Source organism: Lathamus discolor, chromosome 5 (assembly GCF_037157495.1).
Source record: "Lathamus discolor isolate bLatDis1 chromosome 5, bLatDis1.hap1, whole genome shotgun sequence".
NCBI lineage: Eukaryota > Metazoa > Chordata > Aves > Psittaciformes > Psittacidae > Lathamus > Lathamus discolor.
In genome coordinates this window covers 389,739-414,637 of record NC_088888.1, presented here as the reverse complement: position 1 = coordinate 414,637, position 24,899 = coordinate 389,739, and the positions used below count along the sequence as shown (strand labels likewise).

Genomic DNA, 24,899 nt, shown 5'->3' with positions numbered 1-24,899 from the left:
ACTTAAAGTCAAGAGCAGTTTAAGTGCATTCCTTCTTTCTTAGGAATGGGAAGAACAAAACCACCTTAAGTTGATCTTGGGCGTGGATATCAGCACATTTACTGAAAGCTTTCTGCTTAGCCTGAAGAGTTGTGCAGAGCAGGGAAGTGCTGTGTGAGGGATTATGGCTCACGTATTTTGCAAGCATTTCTTTTCCTTTTATAATGGGTTTTCACTGTTGGAATTTCAAAGCCCTTTGGCAATTCAGGTTAGAGCAGGAGACTGCTAGGGTAATACTTGGAAATGAAAAACCCTCTGTCTTGATTTCTACTTACCAAGATTCTTTTCTTGGCTTTTATTATGCTACTAAAATACCTTTCACAATGTGGTATATGCTTCACATTTCCTAATAATAAAATATGAATTTTGCTTTTATTGACCTTCTTCTTTGGTCTGTTGGTTCAGGCATGGTCAGAATAGAGGCATCTTCTTTCATTCCCCTGTGAGTCTGCTTATTTTCTAAAAGATTTTAAATGCTGCCCTTCTGCAGTATCTAACACAGAGAAAAAATCAGGTATCTAACAAAAGACTGGACAAGGAAAGATTAGGGTTAATTATTAGTTACTATTATAATAATAGAATAATTATAATAATGAAGTTGTCTGCTCATAACTTGAAGCTGTTGTGTCTTAAAAGTATTTGGAGAAAACAAAGCTTCAAACATTACCAACTGTAGACTGTCATCTGGTTGAAGACTGGCTGTTGGATTGTTTGTGTGCCTTGTTCTGCTCAGATTTAGAATAAAAGCACCCTTTGCATTCAAGAGCACACATTAATACTCATTTCTTACATCCTGTGTGGCCTGTTTCTAACAGAATTGGTTGGCATTGTGCTAAGGCATATTGTTATATTGCATTTATCATTCCCAGTCGAGTAATGTTAGCCTAATCTGCCTGAAGTTACCTAAGTCTGGTGCAAGGGAATAGAATTCAGCCCCTAACGTGGGCCCAGGACAGAACTGTTTTGCACATGCTTTGTGCTACCAGCCCAGGATATGAACTTTGTTCTGTAAGCTCAGCATTGAGCTGTAAATCAGCCTGATAAAGCCATTAGTAAGCGGGTTCGCACAGCAGCCCATCATGCAGTATTCTGCAGGCAAGACTGGGAAGCCAGCTTTCATTTTCCACTTGGCAGCGTGGTGCAGGCTGGTTCTCCCAACAGCCAGAGATGACTTTCCTCAGGCATATGCTTGACCTTTGTCGCTGTTACAAAAATGTGACCTCCATCCAGCTAAAAATACTGGATGCCGCTCATACCTTCCTGCTGGATTTCAGATGAGTTCAAGAGGGGGTTGATGCAATACACACTGCTGTCAAGGAGTGGTTTTCTGGTAAGAAGTAGCTAATGCTGGAAATGAAGATTTCTTCCCTCTGCAAATAAGAGATGGAAGAGTTTTGTGAGTAGTTCTGGTGAAGAGAGGCATCGCGGCTGCACTCCTTTGTGCTGTACAGCCAGTAATTCCGCATGGATCTGGTTTAAATGGAACTACAACTTGCTTACATTTAATCCATGTATCCATTAGGGTTAATTCCTAGAAAAATCTGTGGTGTTGTGTGCTGACAGCTTCTTTTTGACAGGTGTTAAATGCTTTGCATGCAGGCCTCAGGGTGCTTGGCAGCTTAAAACATTTGGGTATTCCACGTCTGCTCTCTCCACATGGAATTTTCCATGCACAAGGAATATGCCCTGCATTAATGTATCTTTAAAACCTTTTTGTATTGTGGTGTTATCCCAGCACTTCTTAGGAACCCTGGCCAGAGGGCCAAAGACTGGAGGTTACTCAAAAGGTACAGTGAAGTGCATAAAACAATCTCGGGGTAAAAATGCATCGAGATGAGCAGGAATAGTTCTTTAGCATCCTATACTCCAGTTACACTATGCACAGAGTGTGATGAGCTTGCCAAATGCAGTAATGGGTAAGAAGTAGATGCTGTTGGCTTGCTAAGTGTGTCCCATCTTCCTAACAATATGACTTTGTATTTTTCCCCAGGCACAAAGATGTCATCGTCAGCCAAGGTAAATACAAACATTCCTTTCTAAATGCTGGCTGAAGTAGAAATGCTTTGCTTTTGACTGAAATGGGAACGAATGCACATGAACCAGGGCTAGAGAGCTGAAATAGCATTCATGCTTACTGCAAGAATTCCTCTGGCCAAATATTCCTCAAGACCTGTACAAGGATCTTTGAAATGGTGGAGAAGTGCCTCATCACGTTGGAGCTTTGGGGGGGGCGGGGGGAGGATTCCTTTTACTTCTGTGAAACAAGAATCCCCTTTTCCTTTCTCTGTGTGCATGTGCACAGAGAGAGGTTCTGAAGCCGCAATGTACGGGTTTGACCTATGTGCCAGTCTTCACCCAGGCTGAATGAGTGAGCGGGGCTTTAGAAATAGTTTTAAGATATTTTATTTCTGTCCCATAACCAGCAAAAATGTCAACTCGTGAAAAAAACAGCCAAGGTAAGAGCTAAGCTATGCCTCTGGTTGCTTCCTAACTGAGCACTCGCACAGGTCTTTTACTTGGCTTTTCGCTGTCACACAGAGCATCAGTGCATGATCTCTTCCAAACTTTGAGCACTGGAATAAATGCTTCAGCTTTCTTACTATGGAAGCATATATACATATGTGCGTTGCATATGTGGGGATTATTTGGGGGTAGTCTTAACCAAATTGGTACACACGTCGTTTCCTCAGAGGAACGTGTGTTCGGTTAAGGTTCTAGAATTCCTGCATTGTTGCCTGAGATGTCAGACTGCGAAGAGCTGCCAACTAAAAGATTTGTTTTATCTCAGCTTTCTGCCTTGCCAATATTATAACATGCACACCCTGATCAGACACGAACGGAGACTGAAAGCTTTCATATAGGCTCCTCAAATGAAAAATGAGTAGCTTGTAAAGTGTATGTCTTTGACTGATGAATCTTGCATTCTGTGGCTACCTGCTGCTGCTGGCTTGTTCCGACAGGAAAAGGAGCCATCTGTGAGCGTGGTGGGACATAACAACAAAGGAAATCCACTTCTTGTGTTGCAAAACTACTCTGCTTTGATGTCCTGCACAGTGTACTGGAGCATGCAGTTTCCAAACTAAAGCATGTAACCCAAGTGCATGCTGTACACAGCATAGATCTATGTACAGAGGTTCTGTCTCATGCTTTCCTGCTGCTTGTTAACCAATCTGTAGTCTCCAAATCCTGTGCTATAAGCAAGATGACATTATATACACTTCGATTACTTCGGGTCTCCTCTGGATTTTCTTTTTAAAAGAAAAAGAAACCCTGAATTGTTTTGGAAGTCAATATATGAATTGTAGTGAAAGCAAAATCAGCATCAGTTCAATTGGTGTCATCCTTTCTAATTCATAGATCCAGTTTCAGATTTAAAAATACTCTAAACTGATGACTGCCAAAAGCATCCTTCAAAGACTAGAGGGGTGATAGAAGGTGCATGAGCATCAGGTACAAAGGAGAAATGTTTCTTTTTGCCAGGTTGCTTAACACCAGTGGTGGAACGGTACATATTTTCCTGTAAAAAGCAAACTAATGCTTTAGTGTCCAGCTGCAGTGCAGCTTTGTAAGAATTAAATAAACCCTTTTTCTATCAAACACAGCTTTTCATAAAGTCAAGCTGCATACAGCTCAATACCTTCAGTCCTAATTCTTGTCAGTGTGCTTCTACAATTGTCCGCGTTCTGCCCAGCATCCTTCAGTTCTCTCACCCTGGTACCTGTAACTTACGTGGCCTTGATGTGTATGTACCCTGCTGTCTGTTGTGTTACTCTGCAGATGTGAGCTTTTACAGACGGGTGAATGGGTATCCACCGTGTGTGTCATGCCATAGGCTGTTCTTAGCCCAGCTGGAATGAAAGAGAAATGTGATGCAGATAACAGTGGCCCCACATATATGGGAGATGGAGAGAAAGTCTGCTCATGGGAAATGCGTTTGCTGACATTTGAAACATGTACAGTGCCAAAACTCTGTTCTGCCGTTGACATGGGTGCAGTTGCAGTTAGCAGGATTCAGCCTTCAAAGATTATGTTTTTATATGGACCAACGGGGTGTATTTTTGGCAGCTTTGAGTGTGTGTTTGTGTAAGGCTGTGTTGGGTTTTGTATTGTATTTACTGCCACAGGAGTAACCACCTCTTAGTTACTGCAGTTGCATAGGATCCTGCCATCCTTTCCAGGATAAGCTTAGCAACACTCAGCCAATTCTCTTGTAGTGCAAACTGAAGTGCAAACTTCAAAGAAAATCTACCTAAAAACACTTCGGTGTCTTTAACATACACATAAAATAAACTTGGAAATGCAGTGAACTTGCAGATTATCCTAGCAGAAGGTGTTTGTGTGGGATAATAGGATAGAAGATCCAATTCTGTGCAGCTTTCAACATCCTGGAATCGATTTGTTTTGATTCAGCTATTAACCTGCTTTGAAACATGTTGATTATAGAGTACCACAAAATAGAGAGAAATACCAGTTTGCACATTTGGTTCTTGGAATCTTATTTATTCTAGCAGCAGAAGTTACTGTAGTATTACCTGTAGTGTGTCCGTCTGTGCATGTTCACTGCGATTTGTGCTGCTAGTATGTATTGTCCTCTGCAGCAGCAGCAGCATGGGGAGCTGAGCCCTCAGCTGCCTTTGGGCAGTCACTTGAGGTTCCTGTAGTATGCACCATGCATGGTACCACTGTTCATCACCTACCTTCTACCTTGTTACCCAGTTTTGTTCCCTTAGAGCCTTTGTCTCTCTCAGTTGGGTTGAGTTGTCTCTCTTGCACATGAAGGTTGGTCCTTAGCTTTATGCATCTGGGTATGTGCTGCAGCAGAGGTAGTACAGCCAGGAACACTTGGTGATGCCAGTCCAATGAGGGAAGTGTTCTATGTACTTCCATCCCTATGCTGAAGTGATTTTTTTTCAGGTTGAGGTTTTTCAGCTTATTTTCAGCCATCTGTCTGTTTATCCTTACAAGCCAGGACAACATTTTACAATCAAATCCAATATTAAGGAGGTATTAAAATTCCATGAAAACCCAATAAAGCTGTGGGTGAAAGGAGCAGGTGCTTATTACAGCCTTACAAGGACACTAGCTCAGATTATTCCTTACCAGCAGGTGTTTAGAATTGCCTGTAAAAGCCGTCTTGCTTCTCACTTCAGCACAGACAGAAGACATGGCTTATTTTAAGATAAAGGGTAATTTTTTTGCACTGAGATCCCATGTTGGAGTTTGGGTTTCAGTGATAGCAGCTCAGTATAGGAATCACTTGTTACTTATTATAAAGCAATAAGAGACACTTAGCTGGTTTGGGCTGGCAATAAAAACCATATGTGAAAGAATTAATGAAAACCATTCACTGCATTCCTAAGCTTGTTTCTTTTTACATGGTGCTTTATTAGTTTCCAGTACTTCTTCTTCTGTTAGTTTAACTGGGCTAGAGTTGTAGCTTCACAGAAGGGGTCAGTTGTGAAGCATGAGTGTGTCACGTCCACTGAGAGTGCTACGTGCAGTAACTGCATCAGGTGAGGTGTGCTTTAGGCACAGATTTCTGTCAGATGCTCACTGAAGGTGCTCATGTACCTGAGCTCAAATGGAGACGTGGTCTGTGGCCCAGAGGAGGCCACGAGGATGCTCAGGGGCTGCAGCACCTCCCCTATGGAGCCAGGCTGAGAACATTGGGGCTGTTCAGCCTGGAGAAGAGAAGCTGCGTGGAGACCTCAGAGCAGCTTCCAGTGTCTGAAGGGGGCTACAAGGATGCTGGAGAGGGGCTCTTCATCAGGGACTGCAGCGACAGGACAAGGGGTGATGGGTTCAGACTGAAACAGGGCAAGTTCAGGTTAGATCTAAGGCAGAAGCTGTTCCCTGTGAGGGTGCTGAGGCGCTGGCACAGGGTGCCCAGAGAAGCTGTGGCTGCCCCATCCCTGGCAGTGCTCAGGGCCAGGTTGGACACAGGGGCTTGGAGCAAGCTGCTCCAGTGGAAGGGGTCCCTGCCCATGGCAGGGGTTGGAACTGGAGGAGCTCAAGTTCCTTTCCAACCCAAACCAGTCTGCTTGCTCTCCTTCAGGGATGTTATTAGAAACCATAGATACTGTCAGAAAAACAAATTTGTATTTGTGGGCTTTTATCATTGATTCTTCCTGAGGTCAGGATTTTATTATTCAATCAGGAAGCCAGTGTCCGGTGCTCCTTTCTGAGTCCTTTAACTTGAATTATTTCAATTCAATGGTAACTGTTAATACCTAGGTTCTTAATATCACCTGATGCATGCAAACCCAGGAGTGTAACTGTGATTTATTATATAAAATTAATAGCCAAAGATCTATTAGGAAATCACAAGGCAAAGCTGTAAAATCATTCCAAATCTCTCATCTCATCTGCTTTTCTTTGACTGTTCGATTTGCATTGCACCAGCCCTCAATAGCAGCAGTGCATGTCCACTTGTGAGGCTCAGCAAGCACTGACACAGGGCTCAGGGTGAGATGGGGCAGATGTACAGCTGGATTTTCATTCCACTGTAACTTAAAATGTAATGGTCTGGGCATGATGGCTGCATTTGGTTGTGTTCATCTCTGCTGCTAGCACTTGTTTAAATTAGAAACAGGCTTCTGAGCCTTTGTCTCTCAGGTTCGTGGTCCTACAGAGTTCTTGGACACAAGCCTGAAAGCAGAAAGCTTGTGGGAAAGAAGCTATTTGTAGTATTAAAAAGCATAACTTCACTGGTCAAGCCACTAGAAGGTGGAGACAGATTAATAAATGTACTCTGGATGTGGTAGTTTATTGTATGTTAGTAGAGAGTTCTGCTTGGCCAAGCTAGCTGGAGTCTTTAGGGGTTTTTCAGTTGCTTGTAATTCACTTCAAGGGTAAGATTGAGATGCTAAACACAAGTAGAACTGAGCCGAGGGTTTGATGCATCAGTCCGTGTTGCTCTTCCAAACTAGATGAGGGAATCCTACTGAAAAACAGTCATTAATAATTTGCAATAGAAGATTATTGTAATGGTGCCTTAAGAATTAAACTTCTAACCATGTAGAAAATAGATAATTTGGATATTTATTCACTATTACCTGCTCTGAGAGTGTGTGTATATATATGTGTAATCTACTGTATGCTCATTAGACTGCCCATGCATACACTTGCTAGCTGAAGAGCAATTCATTACAGCACAGACCTCAGGGTCTGTCTAAATTATGATATAAATGTGATATAAAATGCATTCTCCTAGTATTCTGTCCAGTTTTGACGAAGAAATTGGTAGGGTGAGGGCTTCTCACATCCTGCTGGAAACTGCTGTGTCTTCCTTGGCGATCTCATTTGGAGGATGGTTTTCTGGAAACCAGGAGGATTTTGGTTTCATTACGTCCTGTCTTCACATTCCTGAAGGATCTGAACAGTAGCTTTCATGTCTCCTGCATCGCACTTCTCTGTAGATACTTGTGAGTTCATGTACAAAGGCTTCTTTGATTGTTTCTTTTCATCCTCCTATCAGTTCCTATTATTTTTGTTATTTTCACCTGGAAACCTTCCATATTCCCCTAAGAACGTGATTTACAGAAAGTCATAAATTGCTCAAGTGTCAATGCGTGAGCCTTCCTGTGCCACTTTCATGGAAGCGCTCATTTCACCCTTTCCAATGGTTTGATATTGCCAGATCTTGGCTGCCTGTTGTCACCTGCAGTGGTTTTCACTGCTCCTACCTTCCAGCTTGCTTTCCCTGAATCACTGGGTTTGAAACTCTCTTCCAGGGGTGAATTTATGTGCGTTGATGCATTGCTTGAAGGTAAATTTTACTGATGCCATTGTGCTGCTTTTTCTGGCTTTCTGGGTGGTTCTTCTTTTCCCTTGTGTGAGGCCTGATTAAAGGCTTATTTATTTTAACGGGAAACTCCTTTTGATGGAGGTTTTGCCAATGTCTGCTGCTTGTCTCCAAGTTTTTATTTGCCCTGAGTTTCAGTCCTGGCTTCTTAGTGTTGCTTTAGCAAGTGTCCTTCCATGCAGGGTAAGTGTGCTGCCTTACAGTGAGTGCCAGTGCAGATGCACTTGTTTCCTTGTAGACCATGCAGGCTGCTAGGGCTCCCTCTCAGTAGCACCACCTCGTTTTACTGACATCTTTATTCCTCTCTTCTCTAGCAGACTATAAACATTCCAAGAACCCACAATAGATACCCCGGTTGCTAGCATCTGCCTCCAGCCTGTTGGGACCTATTTGGCCTCGTGTTTGCACTAATGAACTTAACACAGGAAAGCAGGAGCCCTGATGAAATGTCACTGATGACATGAAGCTGAGAGACCCAACTGATGCAGTGGAAGCTGAGGTGTTAATACAGTGAACCTGAGATATTCCTGGGGCCTGGACTAGTATAAGCCAAAATTAAATCGCTCAAAGGGAAAGACCACACATGTAGGAGATGCTAGCAATGTTTTAGCTATAAAACCAGAATTAAATGGTGAGGAAAAGGGCTCTAACTCGCTAGTTAATCACATAAAGATTGAACCATCCACTCGCTCTCAAAACACAATGCAATCCCAGTATGTATCAGAAGGAATTCTAACAGAGATAGGCAGCCTTATGGAAAACATTAATGCATCAAAACCCTGGTAGGTTCTCCTCTGTAACACTGCGGTTAGAGCCACCCACAGTCACAAAAGGCAAATTTTGTGGTGGTGTGGTGACTGACTGGAACCTTGCTGTGCAAAAAGAGACTTAACCAGCTGGATGGCTTTCTTTGGGCAGACTGAAGGCTGGGAGGAGGAAGGGCACAATTGCTTTTCTCATGCCCACCCAGTGCACTTTCGGGCAGCAGATGGGCAGAGGTGTGCTGAAGTTAACACCCACGCTGTCACACGCACAAAGAGCAGACAATCTGGCCATGCTTTATTACCTTGGACGTGGAGAGGTTCCGAGCTCTTAGAAGGAGGCTTTTGGGTGACATTCTGAAAGCAGCAGAGTGTGTTTGCTCGTATCTCAACAATAGCCCAGTCTCTGCTGCCCAAAGTGGGTGCTGCAGTACCAGAGTAGAAACCGGAGTTTCACCAGAGCCCATGTGTGCATCTGTCAGGCTGTTCCTCCAGCTCGTGACATGGGATTGCAGAGCCTGGTGACTGATCAGTGCTCGCATCCATCTGTAGGTGGGCCCTTGCCAAGTCGATGGGCTCTTGTGTTTGTGTCACTCCTCCTTAGCAATGTTTTGAGTCCCTTCAGCTGACCGGGGCCAAGACATAGTAAAATCAAGTGTTTCTGCATCTCTGGAGCTGATTTGATAGATCCCCAGACCTCTGAGGATCCCACAGAGAGCTGAGACCTGCATGGAGTTTGTGTGGGTCCAAAACACCCAGAGGGCTCCCGTGTGAGGTGAATAAGCCTGAGCCAGTCCTGGGAGTAAATCTTGGAAGTGCCGGTCCTGTGTCCCCTGGCACTTGCGCAAAGGAACTGGTGAGGCTGCGGAGGTGAATTATTGTGGAGCCGAGCAGAGTTTGGCAAGGGCTGCAAATCTGAGCTCAGAGCTGCAGAAAAGCAGTTACAGCTGCTCCTGGTGCAGAGCCGGCCCCTGAATCCAGAGTGCTGCATCCACTTGATGCTGCCTTTCGTAGCATCCCCAGGCCTGAGCCATTCCTTCTTGTGTGGTGTGAATAATCCACAGCGCCTGGGTGTGCCATCTCCAGAGCTTGAACTGTGTTTTCAGGTTGGTTTGATTCATTTTGGAAAGGATTTATAGGATGCCTGCAGCGGCAGATTAACTTAGCAAGCACTGAAGACCTTTCAGGTGTGTCCTCCTCTTCCCCTGTCTACACCCCCAGTACTCCTGCACAGCGGCTAGTGGGGCTGAGCATCTTTTTATATGGGGTAGAGAAGTTCTATTTTCATACCTCCTGTTTCCAGGCTGGTAGATGCTAGTGGTGTTGAGGATTTTTCTTTGTTGTTTCCTCACACACACTCACTCTCCTGACCTTATTTCCTCTATACCCCCTCAACCAACAAATCTGTTAGGAGATGACCAAGGCTCTTTTTCTTCTAAAATATCAAATGAGGGGAAAAAAGCATCTTGATGTATTGCTTTGTACCTGGAAATAGTGAGAATCATAGAATCACGGAATGGATTGAGTTGGAAAGGACCCTTAGATCTTCCAGTCCCAGCCCCGTGCCATGGGCAGGGATGCCTCACGCTAGACCATGTTGCCCATGGTCCGTCAGACTTGGCCTTGAATGCTGAAGGTCAGGAAATGCAGGAAGGGAAACAGTCTCATGCTCTTGAGCATTCAGTTGAGCCAGTATGCTCTGAAAGAGTTAAATTGCTGCTTTTCTTAACTTGCAAAGACTTTGGCTTCAAGCAATTAGTTGCTGTTTGAGAATGGTTTTGTTGATATGCTGCCATCCTCTCTAGTATTTCAAAAGACTTTTACATTAATATTATATCTGCCCTACAGGCTCATGTGATGAAAGGAAATTTAGAGTCTTGGACAAAAATCTTTCAGTAGGTTGTCTCTTCTTTTTTAATCCTTCCTCTTCTGTAAGGAGAGGCTTAATCAAGTTATGCCTAGCCTGTGTCTCTCTAACAAGCTTGTTGAATGTGTATCTTCAAAGGTAATCTTCAATAACATGCAGCTAGCTAATAAAAGCAAAGGAAACGGGAAGTTCCAAGAGCTAATTTGTATCTGAATGCCTGGTAGAGAATCTTTTCCCTGAGCTGCAGGAGAGCCTCATCTCTTCTGGCCAAAGACCGGACTGAATTCCCCTTGGACTCTACATCTCTCATCTGCAGAGTCCAACAGGTGCCTCCATCCATAGGGATTTCAGTTGCAGTTTGTCTCCACTGTTCTAAGCAGCACTAAGAAATTGGATCCTGAATTTGTGGTACCAATTTGCACTGATCTTGTGGAACTAGAAGTGCCAAGCTTGGTGTTAAATCAAGGATTTGACCTTGCACAAAAGACTGGTCTTCACTAAATACCCATAGGCTGTGCTGTGCTTTGATTTATAAGAGTGTGAGTGCCAGATTTTAATAAGAAGGTCATTATTAATACTTTACTCTTGGGTTTGGCCAGTGTTGTTTCATCTCTGTAAAACACATAGTATTGAAAATGAGACACGTTACCAGTTTGTAGTGATTATCTACACACTGGTGTCAAGCTAGTGACAAGAGCAGTCTTTAGCATGCAGTGAAGCAATGCACCTTTGGTAAAAAAACTCAGAATTAGCTGCTGAGAAGTGATTTTCTTTATTCTCTGGTACTTGATCTGAGGCAAGTTTTCCACTGTTGTCAGTGGATGGACTCCCAGGGCTCTCACTAAAAGGAACTGTATTGGTTCTTGAAAAGCAGTGGGATGACCGTTTCCATCTTCTCTAATGGAGCACTGTAACACTAACGCGTGCATAAAGGCTTTGCCTTATTTAGAAGATCAGTACAATGAGAGTTGAGCCATTCATGTACAGCATCAAAGGAGCAAATACTTAGGAGATACTGTATATTTACAGGGAAGTCTGTCTGATGTTAGTCATTGGAGAGAAATACAAAAGTAATTGTTTAAAAACCTGAATTTTATGGCTAAATATTGGTGGCATCCAATACTAGATGGATCCATAATCCAAATGCAGTTAGAGATGTCTTAATACAGTGCTGCTGCTTCACAGGTACTGTTCTACTCAACTCTTTATGTTTTGGTGTGAAACTCTTGAGTTCCCCGTCTGCTGTGATTTTCCCAGTTCCTACTTACCAAAAACATTGCAGTTCCAGATTCAGAGCACGATAGGATATGACTTTGTGTTTGTGCTACTGGTTGCATTAACAGTGGATATTCATTACTAGAGAAGTTGAAGACTGATACAAGGTTGCAGGTTCATTGAAGTAAAATGAGTTGAACGCTGGGATCTGAGTCATCAGTGCCTTTCAAAATGAACCTCCTGTGTCAGCAGCATTGGAGGCTGGCATTAATCCTGGTGGATTTGAGGCCTGGTTTAACCTTAGTGCTGGTTTTGCTGGGTGGGTAGTGTCCAAGCCACTCTTCTACTCTGTAATGAGTTTATTCTGGTGGAAAATAATATCGTGTTCCTTCAAAAGGAACTTCTAAAGGCAGGAAGGGCTCAGATGCCCCAGCAGAAAGACACATGTATTTTGTCACAGCTATAGAAAACGTTACAATGACAGTGTTAGAATATATATAACTGTCATAATGGTAGTGTCAGAATATATCTAAGTGTTACAATGACAGTGTTGGAGTCTGTATAAGGAGCTCTTGCTTCTCTCCATTCCTAAGGATATAATGCAAGATGCGGCAGCATACAGTGAATGATTTCAGCGAATGAATAATTCAAGTTAGTGTATTACTTTGTGATGGTCTGTAACTCCAGATAGTACTCCTTCAGCGCTTTCTCCTGCAGTATCGTTGTCTCTCAGCTTGGCTGCTATGGTTTGGGTAGGTGTGTAAAGGAACCAGTTTGATGGTTGGTGTTTTGGGAGGGTCGTACTCTACCTGGTGGCCAGTAGGTACAAGTGGAGTCTGCAGGGCTCTATCCTGGCCCTGTCTTGTTCAACATCTTCAGCAATGAAATGGAGCAGACAAGCACAGCGCACACTCAAGTGTGCAGATGACAGCAGCTCTCATGCTGGAGAGCAGAGCTGCCAATCGGGGATATCTGGGCAGGAACCTCCTAAATTAAGCAAGGACAAATGCCAGGGAAAGAAGGGCCCCTGGCAGGGATATAGCCTGAGGACAGAGGGGCTGCTCTATGAGAAAGGGGGTGCTGGTGAGTGCCAAGAGAGGTTGTTCTGTCTCCATCGTTGGAGGTTTTCGAGGCTGGACTATGCAAAACCCTGAGCAACCCTCGTCTGACCTCATGGCTGAGGCTGCTTTGAGCCAGAGGTTGGACTTAGACTTCCTGAGCCCCCCTTCAACGTGAAATACATTATCCTGTGATTGTGTGACTACTTACTCCATTTCGGATTGAATTTGCATTTGACATTTGCCTTTACAATTGAATTTGCATGTCTAAAACGTTACATGCTGAGTCTGTTCTATCTCAAACCCAACTAATGCTTCTTGTGCATGTGTGCGTGTGTGTTCAGTGTGCTGGGTTGTTTTCTGTGCCAGAGTAAACGGGTCCTTTCCCAAGCTCGCCTTTCAAAAGCAGTTGCTCTATCTCAAGTGTTATTTGCATCTCTGTGCTTACACCTTTCGTGCTTGCTCCTTGTGCAAACTTGCCGCATGATTAATCCTCTTCTTTGTTTCTACAGAGGGAGAATATATCAAGATGTTCATGCGAGGCCGACCAATCACAATGTTCATTCCTTCAGATGTAGAAAACTATGATGATATTAGGACAGAGCTGCCTCCTGAGAAGTTAAAACTGGAGTGGGTGTATCCTTGACATCAGGAGCTACTTGTTGGTCCCTTTTTGTCTTGCCTTTCCCCCCTGCCCCATTTCGACTCTGGTCTTGAATTCAGAGGTAAAAATTACATAAGAGTGGGGAAGAAGAGTTCAGTGTAATGCAACAATTGAAGTGGTTTGTAGCTGCGATTGAAATGAGTTTAAGCTGGAAAACAGGGAGGCGCAGGAAAGCCACACTTTGTTTTGCTGTTGAAACCAGTTGCAGTTTAGTTTTAGTGTGAAAGAAAGTGTCTTTGGAGGGGTACAGAGTTTCAGAGATGTCCTCCTCTGCCGTAGTAATGGAGGCTTTGCTTTCAGGAGCATGCTTTTAATATCCATTCTTTTTGAGGGGGTTTTAGAGCTATGGAGGATCTGGAATTTCTCATTGTCCTCACCTATGGAGCGAGGATTGCAGAAGCAACCACTCCTTGCACTGCTTCTGGTTTGAGCTCTGAAGTGAAGGGGTTGATGTCTTGGACACGAGTTTACATTAAACACACTAAATACATTTATCATTTGAAGAGTGGAGTTGGGGTGTGGCTGGTGACAGTTCTCCAGGGGTAATAGACAAGATCTTAAGTTCATTATAAGAGATGTAGGTTTGCGCACACTTGGGTCTTCCTGACCACCCCCATCTCTGCACATGCTTCCAGTGAGATGTGGTGGTGTACGTTTCGCAGTACTTCAGTGAAATGACATGTCTAAGCAGCACTTGAGTTCATGGGATAATCCCAAGTTTGATCCCTCTGATGTTGCTGAAGGCAGGAGGATTTTTAGGAATGTTGACGATAGGCTGTCCTGTGCCAGGATGGGTACAGACAGAGGCTGCCGGTGCCTCTCAGCACACCCGTTACTCACGAAGGCATGCAGGTATTTTCAGCCGCCCTCTGTTGCTCAGTTTAGGAAAGAAGATTCCTCTATTATTTTTCCTGCTTTTATTAACTGATGGATGCTTGAAACAAAATGTTGGGTACTTGGTTCTGAAGAGCTGCTGTGGAGCTCATGTCCTCTGAACTTTTCAGTGAGGCTGTGGAAGCTTAGACCATAAAGGAGAAGCTGTGGCTGCCCCATCCCTGGCAGTGCTCAAGGCCAGGTTGGACACAGGGGCTTGGAGCAAGCTGCTCCAGTGGAAGGGGTCCCTGCCTGGGGCAGGGGTTGGAACTGGATGAGGTTTAAGATCCCTTCCAGCCCAAACCAGGCTGGGATCCTGTGATTCTATAAACACTGAAGTTCAATGGAAATTAAACATCAGAGTTGTGTCACCCCTACTTCTGGAGAGTTAATGTATTAACAGTTATTGTATTGACACATCTGCTGCTTCCTTCTGAGTGTGTGAGGAAAGAAAGAACCGCTGCGGAGCAGGAACCCTGCGTGTTTTCTCTCAAGCAAGGCTGGGTTGGAGAATGAAGAAAGCAAAAACTTTCTCCCACAGAGCAGCTCCTCTGCACACTCCTAAAAACACGCTCCTAGAAAATGCAGCCACTCTTTGCCATTTGTTATGTAGCAGGGGAAAGGAACGGAAATGCACTGAGAACATGTAACCTACGTTTTGCAGTCTCATGGCTGCCAGAGCTCAGTGGTGTTGGGTTTTAGCCTTAGCTTTGCATGGGAGACTTCTGCTGTGGAAAGGCGTGTTTGCCTAAATCACTAATACTTTTCTAGGATGGATGTTCAAAGATGTCAATCTTACTAAATCCTTATCAATACACTCCCTATTGTATCCAGAACTTTAATGAGATCTGCCTTTCTCCTCTGAGAAGGGATTTAGGATAGCATTCTTCATGCTTCTGGATAGACAAAAGATGTTCACTGCTTTGCAGCCCATTGTTTTTGGAAGCTCAGTGGTCTGGTCGGTTTGGTTTTTAATAAAAGGCCATTCTGGAGTTTCTTTTTGTTCTATGTGTTTAAAAGAAGAAGAAAGAGGAAAATTTAGTGGGAAAGTAAACAGTGATGGAGAAGAAACAGAGACATCTTCTCTTTTTTCTTGCCTGCAGCATTGTGTTGTATCAGCATTCCTCTCGATACCATTTGCTGAGCAAGGGAATAACCTCTGCTTCAGAAGAGCCGTTGTGTTCTGAAACAGAAGGCAGCAAGATAGAAATCTGCTTGGCTTTGAATACGCTGCAGAGATTTAATTGACAACTGAATGCAGTGTCCCACTTTGAACTGTTGTTTAGTTACAGCATGTGTTTAATTTTGCATGTGTTCCTGTGCTATAGCAGTCCTGTGGCTCAGTGGGGCTGCAGAAGAGGACAGGTAGTGTGGTGGGGCATTTGGGGGCTGTGGTAGTATTTTTGGTGGTCCTTTCCCAAGAAGAGCAGAGGTCCAGCTCTCAGCTTAGGTGATGGCAGTTCAGATACTCCCAAACGGGACTGCTGTATCTGCTTTCATGTATGGGAAAGGGCCACCTTCATCCCTCCTGCTTGCTCTGTGTGGGTCTCTGACTCCCTTTTGTTTACCTGGTTAATAAGGAACTCAAGCTGGAATCTTTTAGAATCCCATATTTTCCTTGCTGTTGCAGGTATATTACTTGGCATGGAAGTGCAGGACGTAACAGGAAAATGGTCTTTTTTGAGGCTACAGGGCAACTGTTAAAATCTCGAGCTGTTAAGTCGTAGCTGGTGACGCTGGGAACCGATGCACAGTCAGCCACATCAACAGCCTAGAGGAAGAAAATTCACCTGTTTTCTAAGAAATAATGACTTGTAATAACCCGTGATCAGTGCTCATCAAGGCTGGTTCTCTGCGTAAAGCCTCTGAATGTCATTAGCAGCAGGTTTCCTGCCACAGTTCATCCCTTTAATATAGTTCTGATAGATTCAACTAGTGTAGTTTTCACTGTGTTGGTGCCTTTTGAGTTTTGTTTGCTTTAAAACCGCTTTAAAACCACTCTAAAACAGTGTAAAGAAATGCTGCCTGCACTTGGCAGCCACAGTGCAGAAGCCTTTGTGTGAAGGACACTGGGAATGTTCATGTGCTTCTTCTAAGAGGCCAAAGGAAAAGAATGCTCTGGTGCTCAGGGTGAAGATGCATAGCTCTGTTGCTGTAGGAAATGTTAAACCAGAACAATGAGTCCTGCTGTTACCCAGTGAAATGTCACATGAAGGTTATCATACAGTGCCAGTGCTGTATTTGTTCTTCTTACACATTTTACTGCTTACATCACTGAGCATCACTTTTTAAGGGATTTGGTTTCCTGAACTCCAGTTGTATGGGGTTGGGTTTGGTTTTTAACATGCTCCTGAAATTGTGCTGGAGTTCCAAAGGGAAAACATCAAATGTGCTTGGGGACATGAGAGCTCCCAGGGAGGCCTTTAAGGGGTAAGCTGTGGTTTGGTTTTGGTTTTATTTTCCTGCTATAGAGTGATTATGAAAACCTTGACTTGAACAAAAATACATGTGTAGATATGGGTATCGTGGAAGAGACTGTCGAGCCAACGTTTACCTCCTCCCTACCGGAGAAATCGTGTATTTCATAGCATCAGTGGTGGTACTATTTAACTACGAGGAGAGAACTCAGCGACACTACTTGGGTCACACAGACTGTGTTAAATGGTTAGTATAGAACATTTGCATGTAAGTATGTGTGTAATAATGCAGAAATGTATTGGTTTTATTCTCTCCTACTGTCTGTATGAGCACAGTGTCATCATAATTGTAGTTATTTTCTGTTCCATCAGTCCCAGTAGATACCACTGTAGTAAACACTGAACAAATGAATGGTGCGAGAGCAGTCCATGCTAGCTTAGGATCTCTGGCTTGAATGTAAACCAGCAGCATATTTGGACAATGTTAGAGTGCCACATGAGAGAAAAGACCTTTGAGTTAAGTTATTCTAAACGGATATCCCGGAAATGAACAGCATAATTCTAAAGCAGTGATTTACCAGCAGTATGGCAAAGATGTAGTCTTAAAGATGAGAAAACCAAAGGGGAAACTGAGCACTAATTTTCTCCCTTTTTAATAGATGTCCATCCAAGTATTAAGAGTGTCTGGGAAATCAGAAAGACATTTGTAAAGCAACACAGAGACGCAGAGAAATTGAAGGCGATGTTATTGTGGGGGCAGGTGTTGACTTTATTTAGTTTGAAGAGTAGAACACTTAATGCAGTGGTGAATATAAGCTCACTACTGTACCTCAGTGCAGAAGAGTTGCCATCTAAACCTCTTCTCCTGGCTGTGCTTTGATGACTGCAATTGCTTCCTGTGGGAGGAGTGCTGTCAGTCTTGTGTTCTGCACTTCCATTCAGAAAGCTAGTCTGACTCATAAGTTGTTTTGGTGTCCAGCATTCTGACCCCTTCAGGCTTTACCCTCCTCCCCATTCCTATTCCAGTGGCTTTCTTCACCTTTGTAACTTTGTAGAGAAAGCACATAAGAAGGTCAGTCAGAAAACCACTAGTACTAAGAGGGTGTGTATTGTGAAAGCAGACTTTTTTACTTACACTTGTAGTGCACCACATGGGAGAACTCAATGACTACCGCTGCATCAGTAACTCATTGCAAGTGGCAGTAATTCCTCACTCCTGGGTGCACAAGCCACCTTTTCAGCTGGTTTTTTCCCCAGATTCATGCTGTCTGTAGGTTTAGGTGTAAACTGTGCTGTGGTGCTTATAAATGTGAAACAGAACTACATGTAGAAGTTCATCGTGAGTCAATGTATATCTTGTTACAAGTGGTCTCCCCGGTGTTGTGCAAACCTTAGATGTGTCAGAGCACATGTGGAGGTGGCTCCTGTGGCACTCCTGGTTGTGTGCCAGCACCCATGGCAAGAGCCTGACCCATACAGTGTGTAATGAAATAGCCTGATGAAAACCATTCAAGCTGTCTCATTGAAAGTGGGCTTTAGGATCATTAAAGTGTCTTCATGGGCTTCTGTTGAGAAAGAAAACTTTACAAAAACCTCAGTTTTGAAGACCTCTGACAGCAAAAGCAAGTCATATTTCTGTCTGTCTTAGTCTTGCAGTTCATCCAGACAAAATTAGAATTGCAACAGGACAGTTAGCTGGAGTGGATAAAGATGGAAGGGTAAGTAATAGAGCTGTTGAGCAGTAGTATCTTGTTTTGAACATCAGGAAAAAGTGTGGTTTTGGTTTTGGTAATCTCCTCCTCACCTTCTGTTTGCAGTTGAGTTTATGCACTGCACTTCCTGAGCTGTGTTGCTGTTTCTAAGGTGGCAGCCTGTATTCTAGCAAAGGCCAGTTACAACTAAGCACTCATCCATACCTCGAAAAGAGCAGAAGCTCAGAACGTCCTTTACCTGGGACGCAGGAAACTCAATTTGCAAGCGGATGGAAAGCTTGTCGTTGATTTCTAAGGCCACATCACTTCTGTCACATTCCTTTCAATAAGTCTTATCCCAGAGGAGAACAAGTCCCCAGTTCTATGGGTCACTCTTAAGGCTTCATGGAAGAGGAAACCAACTTGGAGAATTCATGGAAGGTGTGTCAAGCCTTCCTGCAAACTTGTCCATTGGAGAGCAAGTGCATTTAAATGCTCTTGTCTCTGGGCCTTGGCAAATTCTGTCACAATTGGAATAATTGGATTACCTTATGAAGTGAGAAGGGAAAAAAGGGGGTGGGGAACCAAAAGATAGAGCCTATGAGGTGCAGAAGCATGTTAAAGATAACCCTTATTCAGATGTTCAACTTGATTTCTTAGGTTTTGTAAGCAATGAATGCAGGGGGTTTGTATAGATGTTATGATTTCCACTGCCTCTCTTCTTAGGGCTGGTTGCTTTGTTTTCCATCAGTGGGATGATTTATTGTCACCTTCTGTGGTGAATGCTGTCCTTAAGCCAACTTAATCCCCACTTCATTTGTGGTTGTTTCACGTTTCTGAAGCTAAGCTGGTTTGGGATCTCTATGAAACACAAGCATGGACATGTTCATTCACTGCTTGGTGATGGTCAGGGTACTCGCTGCACCAGCATTTATTTCTTTTCCTACTTTATATATAAACCCCGAGGTTCGATCATTAGTATCGGTTGTTGAATAAGATTGCTAGGGCTGGGGTCTGAAATGCAAGATGACTCTTCCATTATTTGTTCTGTGACTTAGACTGGGCAGAGATTTGCCTTCACAGCTACCAGATGCTTTATATCCTGCCTCAGCAGCACTGCTGCCATGCCTGTAGCCCAGGCACAGGGAGCAAGTTTGTCTTGACTCTTGCCTTTTGAGCTTCAAGATGCTGCCCAGCAGCATCATTGGCACAGCTCATCCTGCATTTCAGTCTGCAGCTTGTAACTCAGGTAGCATCTGCTTGACAAAATGTGACACCTGCAGATGATGCTTCCACTGTTGATGTCGCTGATTGTCCCCTTGCTCTTTCACACAGCCTCTGCAGCCCCATGTTAGGGTATGGGACTCGGTGAGCCTGGTGACGCTGCAGGTTATCGGCCTCGGCACCTTTGAGCGTGGAGTGGGGTGTTTGGATTTTTCCAAAGCGGTAAGATGGCTGTGGTAACTCGCTGGGTTCCTGGATCCAATCCCTTGTAAATGGGAAGGAAGTCTCCGGAGTGTGTTTATGAGGTTGTCCAGATGATCTGTTTGGGAATTCAAACTGTGTTAGTGAGGTTCATGTATACTTCATGGGGCAATCCCAGGCACAGGTACAGGCTGGGCAGAGCAGTGATTCAGAGCAGCCTGAGGAGAAGGACTTGGGGGTGTTGGTCAATGAGAAACTGAACATGAGCCGCTTCAGTGTGTGCTTGAGCCTGGAAACCCCCCGTGTGCTGGGCCGCATCAACAGGAGTGTGAGCAGCAGGCGGGAGGAGGTGATCCTGCCCCTCTGCTCTGCTGAGACCCCACTCACAGCACTGTGTGCAGAGCTGGTGTCCTCACATAAGAAGGACTTGGAGCTGTTGGAGCAAGTCCAGAGGAGGCCATGATGATGCTCAGGGGCTGCAGCACCTCCCGTATGGAGCCAGGCTGAGAACATTGGGGCTGTTCAGCCTGGAGAAGAGAAGCTGTGGTGTCTGAAGCTTCCAGTGTCTGAAGGGGGCTACAAGGACGCTGGAGAGGGGCTCTTCATCAGGGACTGCAGTGATAGGACAAGGGGTGATGGGTTCCAACTGAAACAGGGCAAGTTCAGGTTAGATCTAAGGCAGAAGCTGTTCCCTGTGAGGGTGCTGAGGCGCTGGCACAGGGTGCCCAGAGAAGCTGTGGCTGCCCCATCCCTGGCAGTGCTCAAGGCCAGGTTGGACACAGGGGCTTGGAGCAACATGTAAAATTGTCAAAACAAACTAGCATGTAAATACCTGTCAGCAAGAAAAACCTTAACTGGACACTGGAGTCTGTGCTGGTTTGTGATTTGGTTTTGTTTGTGAGGGGCTTGGGGTTTCCCTTGGGTGTTAAAACCAAGCTTGTTAGTGAGGTTCATGCAGACAGATTTGAGTGAGTTCTGATAAAAAAGGTGACTTTGTGCTTGCACAGCTGGAGCAAGTATACACCAACAGGAAATGAACAAAAAGCCCCATGTTATCTTGTGCTGTTTTTTTCCCAAGGAATGATTTGTTCAACTTGAGCCCCTACTTGTGCATATGCCAAAAAGAAACAGAATTTATCAGAAACATCAGTAGCAAACGGAGGTTTCTGCTTGGCATTGATAAAGATTTCATTTCAGAATTGGCAAGGAGCTTATTTGCTTTGGTAAAATCTGTCTGTTTTGATCTTTAAGCGGCCTTTATGTTTCTGCCAAAGCACTGGGTCATATCGCACCTTCTGAAAGGCCAGGCTGTGATTCTTGCATCCCGGCAAGAAGCATTAATACATGTGAAGAAGTGCAAAAGGGAGAAAAAGAATGTTCTATTGGTGTTGCTGAGAGAGGAAGAGATTCCCAGGAGAGCCGAGGTGGGAAGGGAGGTCTGGAGGTCACCTCATCCAGCATCCTGCCCCCAGCAGGCTCAGCCAGAGCCGCTGCTCAGGGCTGTGGTCCAGCTGGGTTCTGGGGGTTGCCAAGGATGGAGATTCAACAGGGGGACCTGTTGAAACTAAATCCTGCCTCTCTCTTGCAGCAGCTTCACTTGTGGTGGTGCTGGGTTCGTTAGAGCTAGGTTTTGTCTTTCGGTACATAAAGAGAAAGCGGCGGGGGGTTACAGTTAGGGGTAGCATAAATCAAGTAGAATGATTTGAAAGGAGGGCTGTCATTCCTGTTGCTCCAATAAACCAGTAACACTGCTGAACTCAGATACACTTGTTTTCAAGGTGAATAAATACATGTTCCATCACAAACACTAAGGTATTTTTGAGGGCTAGATTTTGGGTTTTATAGTTCCTTTTTGCAGCTGAGCCTGATTTTGATACCTTATTACAGTCTCACGTTTCCTCACTAGAATGAAACAGTGAATGTGCAGTATCTAGAGCTGTGTCCCACACAATTCCATCAACCCATGCAAGAGCTGTGTCCAGCACCAGTACTGTCTTTAAGGCTATTCCACTTCATCATTGACAAATATATTTGCATATTGCTGCTTGTCCATAGGTGCCAGTCTTTCTGCTCTGTAAGCCTCATTTTATTCAGAAAGTGTTAACTTTATAGCATATATATCAACCTTACAGTTACTTTAAAAGGACTTGCTTAATTTATATTTGTACCTTTATGGGTTTTTAAATAGAGACCTGCCCTGTCTCTGAACAGTATGACAGGACTTTGTCAGCACTTCTTTCTTTGTCTTTTACCTCTAGGACTCTGGTACTCATCTGTGTGTGATCGATGACTCTAATGAGCACATGCTCACTGTGTGGGATTGGCAGAGGAAATCAAAAATAGCAGAAATCAAGGTAATTCTTGCACAAATTCCTACCCTGAAAGAAAAGGGGTTTTATTCCCACGCATACAACAGTTTGTGAGAGACACGTTTAATCTTGCTTGGAAACAGCAACTGTGGAATACTGTGTAAGCGCACAAAAGAAACATGCTCTTAACTTGTACATTGGAAAAGTTTTGAGTGTTGGAGCACTTGCAAATGACATTTTACTTCTCCCTAAGAGCCAATTCAAATCCATTCTCTAATATTCTCTGGATTTAAAAATCAGTGAATGCTGGGAGCTTTCAGAAGCTGCAGCGATGGCTCAGGCAGGAGCTGGTGGTTTAAAACAAGCTAAATACTTACAGACATTCCTTATTTCTCATCTTTGTGTGACTCCAGTTCCAGGCAGTGATTCTTGGTACATGTGTCTCTTCTCATTTGAAGACCACTGGTACTTCTGCAGGTTGCAGTTCTCTCTGCTCTCCTGTTTCTTTTCTAACCACCTCAATTTCTGATCAGGAGAAATACTCAGTGGTGTGCTCAGTGTTCAGGTAAAGTTAGTTCCACTGGAAAGACCTCATCTAGTGGTGAATTTCTGTTGAAGACTTGTATTTTGGGACAGCTTGCTTTACCTTATACAACACCAAGCAAGGAAACAGTACTTGGATGCAGAACTAAGTACTTAATCATGTGTCAGCAGCAGAATACTCTACAATCATATGTCTCCATATGTTCCCAAACTTAGAACTGCGCGTAACAGAATCATGTTGGTTTGACCCATTTTGTTTGACCCATACTAGTTATATTTCCTGTTTTATTGACACTGGCTTGACTTCTTTTACTCTCCAGGGGCTTCCTTGGGATTTCAGGTCAGTAGGGCAGGGTCAGCTTGCCCTTCCTCCCTTTTAGGACTGATCTTGCAATATCTTAAGCACCTTCTGTGTAAGCAGAGTTTCGTCCCTTGGGCTCAGGTGCAGAACAGAAGCCTGTTCTCAGCTGAACTCCATTAAATTTCTCAGTCCTCAGTTTCCATCTGATTTGTGGCTGTAGCAGATCTGCGCACATGGAGGAAGCTGTGTGTGAGAAGCAGAATTCAATTAATGTGGCCATCAACAAAAAATGAAGGTTGTTTTTTTAAGCGAGCCACAAAATGGTGAGTTAGGAAAGGGCGCTCCCACACGTGCTGATTCAGCTGCACTTTTATGTATACTTCACTAAAGCATGGGCTTAGATGCCATTGAAGTAAATGCACTGATGCATTACTTTAAGTGTTCTGTAGAGCCTCCAGGAGGTTGTCTTCAAAAACAGTTTGGTTGAATATACAGTAGAAGTTAGATACTCAGTTTGGAAAGGGTGAAAAACACTCACTGATGCGTTAGTAATCCAGTAACAGTGCGTGCAGCCAGTAAAAATGCAAAGGTAGGACTCAGTGTTTCCAAGTTTTGAGATCTGCAGGCTTCTCTTTGGGAGGAAGAAAGAACCAAAAGGACTTTTAATGGGATTTTAGAAGAAAATGATAGATAAAATCCTTCTATGTTACCATTGTCCCACTTGCCTCTGGCACGCCTCTGTTATCCAGAAGAGAAAACCAGTCTGTGTAAAGACTAAGCAGGTATCTTTTATACATCATTCACTTTCCATCGCAGAAATCTGAGCTATTCCAGAGGGTGGAAGCTTTTGTGATTTAAAAAGTGAATGTAAACCCCTGACTTTTCTACTGAAGTTTTATAAAGATCTGTTACAAATGTAAACTATCAATATATATATAAAGTTACGTGTGGTTATTCAGACAGCTGATTTAGCACAGAACACTTAGATTCTTTCAAGCATACAATGAGCTGTTTTGTTTCTCCTATCTCTGTTCTGAACCTTGGTATTTTATATCTATTTCCAGTACTTAATGTCCCACCTGAATAAACATTATTCCTGTTATTCTTGCAGACTACAAATGAAGTTGTTCTTGCTGTAGAATTCCATCCAACTGATGCAAATACCATAATAACATGTGGCAAATCTCATATATTTTTCTGGACCTGGAGTGGCAATTCATTATCAAGGAAGCAAGGGATATTTGGGGTAAGAATGTCTTGACAGCAGGTCAGTTTTAAATCAATGGAATGATCTGCTTATGCATCCTATGTGTTTGCTCTGTTGTTCCCATGTACTGTTTGAGAAGAGGGGTAAAGAAACAGCAAAGGTTAAATTGTGCTCAAGTGTGTGCAGGGTGTCTGGAGGTGGATACATTATGCTACTGATGGAAAGAGTTCAAGCAATTGTCCCTTTCTTTTTGCTTTTCAGAAATATGAGAAACCCAAATTTGTTCAGTGTTTGGCTGTTTTGGGAAATGGTGATGTGCTCACTGGAGACTCAGGTGGGATAATACTTATATGGGGCAAAACTACTGTAGAATCTACTCCAGGAAAAGGACCTAAAGGTAAGAGCCATTCACAGTTAATCACAGATTTCAGCTAGGCTGCAGAAGACAAACATAAAGGATTGCATTAGAAAAGGAATAGGGGAGCAGGCATGACTAAGGGTGTACACTGGCTGTTGCTAACTGGCGGTATCGACGTCCTTCAGGCCTCATGAGTTTGTTGACTTAGGAGCGATCTGCTTTCTCAGCAATTAATGAGACTGTGCCTGAAATGAAGGAAAACTGCTTCATTTAAATGTCTCACATCTCAGACCGTGGGCAGTTCATCAGCTTTGCTTTCATCCTGAGGCCGTAGGATTAGTTTGAGGATTCTGCAGGCTACTTCTGC

The 24,899-nt window shown here is 43.8% G+C and overlaps 1 protein-coding gene across 5 annotated transcripts in view; it reads left to right on the top strand.

Annotated features, from left to right (window-relative positions):
* EML4 (EMAP like 4) overlaps nt 1–24,899 on the top strand; it is a 133,222-nt gene that overhangs the window by 85,731 nt on the left and 22,592 nt on the right. For 3 of the 5 annotated variants that reach the window (XM_065679286.1, XM_065679284.1, XM_065679287.1), the window contains 9 exons: nt 2,030–2,055; nt 2,463–2,495; nt 13,257–13,380; nt 16,796–16,945; nt 18,347–18,416; nt 19,725–19,835; nt 22,073–22,168; nt 24,079–24,213; nt 24,436–24,571. In XM_065679286.1, the coding sequence (XP_065535358.1) occupies nt 2,030–2,055; nt 2,463–2,495; nt 13,257–13,380; nt 16,796–16,945; nt 18,347–18,416; nt 19,725–19,835; nt 22,073–22,168; nt 24,079–24,213; nt 24,436–24,571 (881 nt within the window). The remainder of the gene's footprint in view (nt 1–2,029; nt 2,056–2,462; nt 2,496–13,256; nt 13,381–16,795; nt 16,946–18,346; nt 18,417–19,724; nt 19,836–22,072; nt 22,169–24,078; nt 24,214–24,435; nt 24,572–24,899) is intronic. The other 2 variants (XM_065679285.1, XM_065679288.1) reach the window with 1 other exon arrangement.